The sequence below is a fragment of the Puntigrus tetrazona genome, chromosome 6 (genome assembly GCF_018831695.1).
Source record: "Puntigrus tetrazona isolate hp1 chromosome 6, ASM1883169v1, whole genome shotgun sequence".
Lineage (NCBI taxonomy): Eukaryota > Metazoa > Chordata > Actinopteri > Cypriniformes > Cyprinidae > Puntigrus > Puntigrus tetrazona.
This window is the reverse complement of record NC_056704.1, coordinates 5,263,029-5,273,829: the sequence shown is the minus strand read 5'-3', so window position 1 is coordinate 5,273,829 and position 10,801 is coordinate 5,263,029. Positions and strand designations below refer to the sequence as shown.

At 37.8% G+C, this 10,801-nt stretch overlaps 1 protein-coding gene across 2 annotated transcripts in view; it reads left to right on the top strand.

Moving 5' to 3' along the window:
• Nucleotides 1-10,801, top strand: part of tanc1a (tetratricopeptide repeat, ankyrin repeat and coiled-coil containing 1a) — a 61,743-nt gene that overhangs the window by 35,227 nt on the left and 15,715 nt on the right. For both annotated transcript variants that reach the window (XM_043241535.1, XM_043241536.1), the window contains 7 exons: nucleotides 1-194; nucleotides 1,969-2,241; nucleotides 4,227-4,352; nucleotides 4,675-4,959; nucleotides 5,225-5,358; nucleotides 7,409-7,640; nucleotides 9,094-9,260. The exon at nucleotides 1-194 is cut by the window's left edge and continues 17 nt beyond it. In XM_043241535.1, the coding sequence (XP_043097470.1) occupies nucleotides 1-194; nucleotides 1,969-2,241; nucleotides 4,227-4,352; nucleotides 4,675-4,959; nucleotides 5,225-5,358; nucleotides 7,409-7,640; nucleotides 9,094-9,260 (1,411 nt within the window). The remainder of the gene's footprint in view (nucleotides 195-1,968; nucleotides 2,242-4,226; nucleotides 4,353-4,674; nucleotides 4,960-5,224; nucleotides 5,359-7,408; nucleotides 7,641-9,093; nucleotides 9,261-10,801) is intronic.

Here is a 10,801-nt window from a genome sequence, read left to right as displayed (position 1 = left end):
AGGCGTGAGTCCCTGCTCCACTCTGACCAGCAGTACGGCGTCTCCCAGCGCTGAGAGCCCCTGCTCCACCTTACCAGAGACCACCTCCAACAGCAGGCCTCCTGTCATCTGCTCCAGCACATGCTCCACTGCCACCTCCACCATCATCACCACACCCAGCTCAACCCTGGAGAGCAAGGACAGCGGGATCATAGGTAACATCTACCTCCCTGCAGAGTCCTCCTTTATCTCAAAGTCCACTAATTTGCTACCATTTTCCATGGAGTTAAAACACTTGCATATAGCATGCAGGCTTCATACAAAGTTTGTGTCGATAAATTCAGAGTCTCTTTCACATTGAACGCAAAACAATAAGAGAAACAACTCACTGATGAATGTTCTATTCAAGCCAAGCGTGTGAAAGCATATCTGTCGGGCTGAATTAAAAGCTGGTCCGCCATCCAGCTGTCAGAAGCACAAGAGAAAATGTTCAATACATTGTTTCATTTTTCATTTTTATTGCTGAAATTACAGAAATGACATTTAACTAAATTCAAGTCATTTGTGTTTTTTGTTTGATAGAATTTAATCATCGAAGTTCAGTCAAAAAGAATGCTGGTTTAAAAGGGAAGATAAACTATGTTTAAACTGGGTTTTTTTTTCAAAAGTGTGCTTGTTTGTGGAATATTTTTGACAAACAGCTCACTAATCATGCCTTATGATTTTATTGACGGCTTAAATGATCTGTCAGCTCAAAGAATTTTATTTAGAGTTTTTTTTTTTTTTTTTTTTTTTTTTTTAAGAGAAGTACACTTTAGTCTCCAAAGTCTGTTTTAAACCCGGTAATTAAATTATTTCATTGCTCTATAAATATAAATATGATTTATTAAACCCAAATAATTTTAAGAAAAATAATCAATCCTTGGTCCTAACAATGTAAGTGCAAAAAAGATGACAATTCAAAAACCACACAAAGTGAACATGACAGTAAGCCATAAAACCCTACTTTAATATTTTTGTATATTGGACAAATAAATTGTATATATCTGGGATGGCAGGAAAGTTGATAAATGGTAAGAGAAGTTTCCCTTAGCTTGCAAAACAACTTTAAATGCATTAATGTCACCAAATGCTTTCATGTGCGGTGTGCTTTATTGTTTTGGTTTGTGTTCCTTGCCAATTGTGCAAATTGTCAACAAGTACAGTAAATGTTCAGTAAGAATCTCCATGAATTGTGATTGGTTTGTTGACGCAGTTTAGTGCGTAGAGCACTTATGGAATTAATTCTATTTATTAATAGTAAATGTCAGACTTTTTTACTACTTTTTATAAGGGGTCACTTTCACTCCCATATGCTCTTTCTGCTTTTCTCAGTGCTTTTTGTGAGTTTTTGCCAACACGTTACACATTTAGAGATGCTAACAGAGGTGTGCATGTTTATTACATTTTACGCACCACCAAAACCAGGACTGTGAGGAAGACAGGATGCGAGTGCAAGACTTCCTGAGACTGACTTATCAAAGCTGTTTATTGTTTGTTAACTTTCTTGAAGTGTTTTTGTTGGCCTGTGCGGTTAATGCTCATGAGTCTGAAATACGCTCGATCAAAACTGGGACAGCGTTGTGTCTATATTTCAGGTCTGCCGGAGGTTTCTTGAAGTAGGACATCCGTAGGTTTTTCTAAAGCCCAAAATAGTGTTTTTTTCTATTTGGTTGCAGCAAAGTAAGGTCAAAGACGGCTGCATTAAAGGAAAACGTCTGAAAGCAATTAACTAAACGAGTTCTATTTTACGTCTTTACACTCTAAGATCAGTGTTTGTTGACGGTCTCTACAAAAAAACTGCCTTGGATAGTTAACTCCCGGTTTCTTTTCCACAGTGTTCTGGTTTGACCTTCTGTGGCATTCTGTCTTGTGTCCTTTCCATTAATATCTGGCCCCTCCCCCCACACCTCATTCACCTTCATCTCTCTCTTTCTCTCCATCCTGCAGCAACAGTCACCAGTTCCAGTGAGAATGAAGAGCGCTGTGGCTCTAGTCTGGAATGGGCGAAAGATGGCAGTGTGGGTGTAAAGGGTGAGAATGGGCGTAGCGCCCATCCACCCTGCACTCCCATCACCCCAGAGGAGCCGGCGGTGTCTGGTGAAGCCCAGGTGAGAACAAGCACCACAGGAGGGGCAGCACCTGTCGTGACATCACCTATGGACGGACCAATCGCATACCACAGCACTTCTTTGGTTATGCCACGGCCAAATTCTGTGGCAGGTGAGCAATCAATCATTACATGCTGCATCATTTATCACTGTTTTATCGAATTTGGATGAGGAGTTTGGTACTTTAGTGTTTTCTGCACCACTGTTCATGTAATTTCTGGCACAATGCTACAAGAAGTTGTATTTTATCCAAGATGTGCAACCTGAATTTAATGAGATTAGATAAAAATGCTGTGTTTAGCCATGTCAGTAAAATACTATTATTTTGTATATGTACTTTGGAAAAGAAACTTTTCAAAAGTTTTTTTTTATGTTTTAAAGTCTGCTTAAAGGCGATGTTCATTTGGCCAGAAACAACAGTGAAAGCAGTAATTAAGAAATTGACTATTTAATACTTTATTGTGCAGTGTCTCTGTTACATTTATAATAACAAGAAAATACATAATTTCCATGCAAGTAGACCTAAGACAAACCCTAATCCTAACCATATAGTAAGTGCGTGTAGTTAGTTATATTACTCATATTACTTATGTCCAACTACACTATCACAAGGACACCTTAAAATATAACCACGTTAGTTTGCATATGTTAGTTAAGCATGCTCACACTTTATATTTAAGTTCACCAATAACCCTAAATCAGTCCCCAAAAGGAGAATTAGCATTGTTCCTCTAATGTGTGTTAGCTGCCTCATTAACATATGTATATGCAGTATAAATTAACATTATGAAACTTTGAATAAATCTCTTTTATAGGGATGGCTAATTTTTTGTTGATATTAATTAATACATTAGCTAATGTTAACTAATTAATCTGTTAATGTGAATAAATGCATTGGTATATGTGCAACTTGGCATTCTTGTTGAAGATAAGTGTTAATCACTAGTATAAAGGTCTGCAGCCGGTTGTGTGTGTGTGTCTGTTTGTTTGTTTGTTTCTTGTTTCCTAAACGTAGTAGCATGTCCTGGAAGGAAAAAGCTCAGTGCACTATCGCCTGGCTGACTCTCTTCCTGCGGCTTGTGGAAAGCTCTGCAAGCGGGTGGCTTTGATTTCCTGTTGCTGTAAAGCTAAATAGGGAAATTGCTGTCGGATATACAGAATGACTCCAACAAAGCAAAATGTCTCGCCAAGTGCCTGTCTGTGGTGATCTTTGTCCTACAGAGTGGTGAAAAAGGAAGCTAATGTGTTTATATCTGTGCAGCTTCAAAGAGCAGGATCATGATTTCACATCTGAGTCCCTCACAAACGAATGCAACGTGACAAATGACAATCATCATCCCTGTGTTTATGCCCGTCTGCAGAGATTATGGGTTTCAAACGGATTAGATTATGGGACAGGATTGGAGATTGAGTGAAATGGGAGGGGTGAAGTGTGGCGGGCAGTGAAAAAGATGAATGAAATGAGCCATTGATGGACTGAATGAATAAATGGAAGAATTAAGACTGAGTTATACAGGAAAAAGGCACAGCTGGGGTGGTAACTTTTTAAAAGTTACACACTAAAAGGTGTATAGGTACTTTAGAGGTATGTTAGTACTCAAAATCTGTATATCAGTACCTATATGATACTGGCCTAGTAAATAGGGGTAACAAGCCAAAAAAAATAGTTTTTCTAAAGCCAAATATTATGCATATTAAATCATGTTTTATGTAATGGATGCTTTCTTATTAATGCAGTGTATACCAGATATCCTGAAACATATTTAAGACTATTCATTTTTCTTTTTTCCCTTGCCTAGAGGAAGTAATAAGTAGAACAGCTTCCCTCACTTTCCCCATATACTTTTGTGTGTTTTTCCATCTTTAAACTCTCTGTGTGTGTGTGTGTGTGTGTGTGTGTGTGTGTGTGTGTGTGTGTGTGTGTAAATGAATTGGGGTGGGTGGGGTGTTGGGTACACGTGTTTCTCCACACACAGCAGCAGATTGTGTTTGTTCTTCACAGAGATCACAGAGGTGGCATGTAATCTCTCCGCTGTCTGTGAGCCAAACACAACCCTAAATGACTCTATTTCTCTCATTCCGTTTCTCTCCCTGCAGCCACTAGCAGTACCAAACTGGAGGAGCTGCGGTATCTGGACGAACAGAGGAACGCTCCCCAGCGCTCCTCCATGCGTTTACAATGGCACGGAGCTCATACAGGAGGTCGCAGTCAAGAAAATAAAGGTGCTGACTAACCTCTACAACTTGCCAAAATAGATGAAAATCCTACATTAACTTTTATTAATACATCTACCCTAAGGAGCAACATGTAACCTAATATATAAATGACATTTATAAAGAAAATATAGGGTTTCAATTTAAGGCCTTGTGATTCATTCCAACTTCATGTAAAATATGTCTTGCATTGATTTGCCTGTGCATAAGTGCATAACTCCTGTTATAAAAAGCACAGCTCTGGGGGTAAATGATGGGACAATTACATTTTTTGGGGGTTATCTTTATTTTTCTTTTTTTTTTTTACATCCTTCTTGTTTGAACCCTGCAGCTCGTCTCACGCCCTATAAACCAGTGGACATCATGCTGAAACCCCTTCTGTTTGAGGTGCCCAGCGTCTCTATGGATGCAGTGTTTGTGGGTCGTGATTGGCTGTTTCAGCGGCTGGAGGAGGTGCTTACGGGGGGTGGAGATGCCGGTGAGGGTAGAGGGGCTGTCATCATAGGTAACGTCGGTTTCGGAAAGACGGCAGTGATCTCACGGCTGGTGGCTCTCAGCTGTCATGGTGGACGAATGAGACAGATTGCTTCCAACAGCCCTGAAGCTACACCCCAGAGTAAGATGTCCCTCTAGGAATAGTTTAACATTTTGCATTTACTCATCCTTATGTCATTGCAAGAAACTATATGAAAAAACTGAAACTCAAAAGTAGCAATATAGAGAAGTGTTGGATCACACAGACTCGAGGCTTTCTGTCATTGAATTTGTAACCTTCTACTGATATGTGTTAGTATCTAGAAGTTCAGACCTTCTGCAATACATGCATGTATTTATTACATTTATGTACAATAATAGGGGAATTGTGTGTTTTTGTGTTGTAGATCGAAGGGCTGATGCTCATCAATCCAATCAGCTAAACCCCCCCTCACAGAGTCCCCTTCACAGCAACAGCTGCCCCCCGACCCCAGACACGCAACGGCACCGAGAGGGCACAGTCAAACGACTGGCTAGCAAGGTACACACAACTCAACCATTTATCTAAGAAATCTAATATTGTCTAGGATTATTTGTAGTTTATTTATATTTTTCACAGCCTGAATGCCATCACCAAAGCTAAATGCTACTTCAAAGTCAGTAAGATGAACACTATATATTAGTTCTGTTATTCAGAAATGATGCATTAAAATGATCCAGTGACAGTAAAGACATGCATAATGTTATAAAATATTTATGTTTCAAATAGGTGGTGTAAGGGCTGCTGAAAATTCAACTTTGGAATAAGGAATAAATTATATTAATAATATATAAAAATAGAAAAAAAAATTGATTTACAATATTACCATTTTACTGCATTTTTTAGAATACATTTTTTTATAAAAATAATAAACATGTAGCTTTGGTAAGCATAAGAGACTTTTCAAAACCTTCAGAAAAAACTTTTGTGAGTGTGCTATATGTATTATTTATTTGTTTGGGTAAATAAGTTCACAGTCGAGTAATATTAACTTGCATTTCATTCAGTGGAAAATATTCGTATAAATATTAAATTAATAAAGAGAGTCCTGTCTCTGAAGCAGATTGGATCTGCACTTTAATTAATTGCTTCCCTTAATTATGTGAATAATGTTCTAATTATATTACATATATAATTATAGTTTATTACAATGGGCTTCGTGCCACTCGTCCAAAACACATGAACTTTAATGACGCCCACTTCCAGACAATAGACCCTTTTTTTATTAATTTATTTTTATTTTTTTATTGGCCAATTTTAAAAATGGTAGTTCTTCAATTTAGTTTAGAGCAAAATAGAGATTCCACCAAGCAGCTCTCATGTTTACTTATAAATAGGCATGACATTTTGCACAATGTTTTAGATGTGTCATTCTGTGACAGAGGCAAACTGCATGCCACATGCATATTCAACACTTTGCTCTGTGTGCCAGTGCATGTGCGTGTTTTCCGTTTACATCTGGACCTGAACCCTCTCTGTTGAGTCTTCTAGTCACGTCTTTTTAATCAGCCATCTGTCGGCAGAAAGTCGTTTCAGGCCACGATTTCATTCTCACTTCTGTTCACAGGCTTGGATTCTCCGGTATTTCTGAACGATTTGGGACTCATGATATTCAAACAAACCTTTAAGGGGTTATATCATGAGGAATCAGATTTTCCTTGATCTTTTGAGATAAAAGAGCTCCGTGTGCTTTGAAAGCCTACAGTGCAGTAACTTTCAAAACCTAAACCCTCCTTCCCAGTGGAAGAGCATTTAAACTAAGCACAAAAATAGTCTTGTACCTTCTGCAAAGATAACGATTTCAACACATGACTGCCCATATTGATGCGTTTATGACGTTCATTGACTCTTGGTGAGGAAAGAGGGTTATAAAGAGGGATTATTTATTATAAAAGTCATGCATATGACTCTTTCATATTCCAAGTCTTCTGAAGTTAAATTAGTAATGTGAAAACAGACGGACGTTTAATTCGTTGTACACTGATAATCTTCCGCTCTGCTGCTGTTGGGTCATTGAGTCATTGAGTGAAGTGAAATGGATCATTCAGATTCATTAAGAAATCATTCAGATTATTGTTTTTAAATGGATCAACAAATTGATAAAAGAGTGATTCATTTCTACTTCTCTCATGGATGTGCCATAAAGATTTTCAGTGAATATCAGTTTCAGTCCGATCCTCATTAAAGCCATCATATGATAGCACACAAGTCACATGTTCCATTTTTAGGTTTTTTTTTCTTGTCACCTTGGATCCTCGACCACACAATACATGCCATTTCTCAAAGCATTTTAAGCAAAAGTAGATCCTAAAGGCCATTGTTGTCAGTTATGTCTATCTACTTGGGTTTAAAGTACTTTTAGGAAGCACAGCCCTGCTGTCAAGATATTATACTCAGTTTAATTTGCTTTTAAGATTGTATAGAATCCAAAGAGTAGTAAATAATGAAAATTTTAGGTGAAAAATCCCTTTGAACAACATGTTCAAATCTCCTAGTTGCAGTGTTTCCTATCTATTTTCTCTCTCTTTCACTCCTGTTTCTTTTGTTGTAGGTGGTGGCCTATCACTATTGTCAGGCAGATAACACATACACATGCCTGGTCCCAGAGTTTGTGCACAGTGTGTCCGCTTTACTGTGCAGAGCTCCTCGCCTCAATGCTTATCGAGAGCTCTTGCTCAGAGAGACGCACCTGCAGAGCCTGCTCAGCTTACGCTCCTGTGTCCAGGACCCTGCTGCTGCCTTCCGTAAGGGAGTCCTGGAGCCCCTCACACTTCTACGCAAAGGTGAGACGTATCGCATGCTACTGTCATTAATCACACCATCACATAAAAACTAAATATGTTTACTCGGGGGTAATGGGGGGAGAAGAGCGCTCTTGCCTCATTTAATTTGGCCCAGAACGGATGTGAACAGATGGTCCTCAGAAACGGCTTGGATCACAAGGAACGACAGATGAAGGACTTAACAGGAATTTTAGAGAATGAGGCTAGAGCAAATTTCAAGTATGGAAATGAAGACATAGAACTGTCACTCTGAACTCTTGATAGAAAATCAATGTTCCTGGTTTGCAACATCAGATTAGAGACAAACAGCCTATATTAATATTGTTGGGTAAAATTAACATGACGCTCATTCCTGTGTACCGGGAGACCAGGGTGCACATATTTCTGATCATTGGGTTTATTCAGCTGTAGCCTTTTTATATTGTACAGTCTCTGTGTCTCATGAAACTTTCATATGCAATTTTATTTTGAAGTTTTTGATTTTGAAGCTTATTGTGGTGTTTTAATTAATTTATTGCCAAATAGCTAATAAGGCTTTGTTTTAAGCTATTGATGTAGTTAATGCAGCATTACTTTAATTGTACCCATTTTTTTTAGGATTACGGCAATATTAAAAAATAAGGATAGATTTGAAAAAGAAATGTTACTTTAGTATATTTGGAGATGCTTTAAGTAGTTACCATGACCTTCAGTATCTACCTTTCTAGTAAAAAAGCTTCTGTATTGGCTGTTTTTCAATCCTCTGCACTGAATGCAGAATTACATTCAAATTTCCCTCTATTCTGGTATTGAATGCCCTCATTTCATGATCAAATCAATCATTGATCGATAAAACTGGATCCTGCCCTACATTTATTTTTCTTGTTGAAGATCTTATTTCACATCAAAAAGCACCACACTATGGAAGTAATTACTTTTGCGACTTCAAAGGAAAAATTCACTCCAAAATTAATATTGTGCCATCATTTATTCACCCTAATGCTGTTCCAAACCTGATTTACGTTCTTCTGTGGAACTCAAAAGCAGATGTTAGGTAGAAAGTTTAATTTACTCTATACAATGAAAGTGAACGTGGATAGGTGTTGCTGAGCCCCGAATATGAAATATTTTCCATTTTTATGTGAATTCTTCCTTCAACAAATTAAATTCTGAAGGGTGCAGCTATTTGTCAAATGGCAAGTACTCAAAAACTGTGCGAGTGAGAGTTTCACTACAGACTGCAGGCACTTTTTCCTACTCAACATATGGTGAAAGAAAGCAGCATGCAGGGTTTTATTGTGCTGGGTGTTCTAAAATCACCCTAGTACATGAATCCAGCAGTACACATTGTTCCTGTTAACTTTACAAAAGAAAAACCTGAGCACACCCACGTAATACCCAACTCTTAACAAACTCGTGGCCCGCATTTGACTTCAAGTTGGTCTAACCATGTTGTTTCTGTTGTGTTTTGCAGAGCGGAAGATTCCAGAAGAAGATTACATCATCCTAGTGGACGGTCTTAATGAGGCAGAGTTCCACAAACCAGACTATGGAGACACCATTGCATCTTTCATCACCAAAATCATCTCTAAATTTCCTATTTGGCTTAAACTGATTGTGACCGTCAGGGTCAATCTAGTGGTAAGTTGTTTTTTTGCATAGGCTGCACCCTTAGTTTAGTTTTCTAGATTGTTTTTTTGCTGGTTTTGATACAAGGTAAGACTACTGAGAAGCTTTAAAATGCCTGGTGTCCTGAAGTGCCTTTTGCTGTCTGAGCTTTCCGAGTGGAAGTGGTGGTGAGTTTTGGATGCTGGTCAGTGGCTAGTGTTGTAGGGTGGGTGTGTGTGTAATCCATGTCTGATCAGAGCTGGACTCCGGCCTGCAGGAACCAAGCTTATATAAGAGGGGATAAGGGCTGTGATGCAACAGCGCAGATGCTACGCGTGTCCCTATACACTTTTCACACACGTACACTGTCTCTTTCTCTCTCACTCACTACTTCTCAGAGCAGTGACCTAAAAGTGCCAGACAACCCACACAACCAGGCTGCCGGTGTTTATTCTACAACATTAATCCTGCAGTTGTTTTGATTGAAAAACATTTGTCGTGATTCGCATACAGATGATGATGAGGGTGTGCAGTAAGATAAAAATGAACAGACTTTTGTGGTCCTTGTAGTATTCATTAATTTTCCCTCTTGCAGTCATCAAGGGCAGCCTGTTGTCAGTGGTTACAGCACAAAACCGTAATCTGAAAGGAACTATAATTATTCAAGAAATAGGAGTTCTTTGGTCGTTACTCTTGTGCTGTGGTGCAGAACAGCCAGTGAAGTTTCATCCCTTAAAATCCCAGCCTTTTTTATATTTAATTGCATGTCTTTCCATTTGCAGCAGGCAGAAAGCTGTATTACCAGTTATGCAGGCATTGTCAGAAAATGGTCATTTTGTGGAGTTTTGGGGGAGGACCCTTGCAGATCCCAACGAGTCTGTGTCAAGCCTTTTTAGACACATCAGATAATGTAACCTTGTTATCACATGGGGGAAGCTTAGATCATATTGTAAAATGTCATGTGGTGTGACTCCAAAAATGTAAATGAACAATTTGTGGTGTTTTATATTTAAAACAAAACCTTGAAAAATACACTACAGATCAAAAGTTTGGAATAGAGGTTTTCTAAATGTTTTTGAAAGGTGCTCACCAAGGCTGTATTATCTTATGAAAAAATACAATGCAAACAGTAACACTGTGAAATATGAATGCAGTTTAGAAAAACATTTTCTAATTTTATATATTATAAAAGGAAATATATTCATGTTTTTGCTGTTTATTTGATTTTTTTTTGGCGAAACAAAAAAAACAGTTTTTACATTTAAAAACAATATTTTCATTAATAAATGTTTCTTGAGCTCTGTATCGGCAAATTCAAATGATTTCTGAACAATCATTTGACTTTGAAGACTGGAGTAATGACTGTTGAATTTAATAAATGACACTTGAAATACAAAATCAAAATAGAAAACAATTGATCTAAATTGAAATACTATGTCAGTATTATTGTTACTGTTATTACTGTTTATATTTATATATAGTTACAAGTAAGAGTAAGTATAAGAGTTTTTTTTGGAATTAAGAGTTTTTCCAAATCATACGAACATATCAACATAAATGCAAAGAGTACCTTT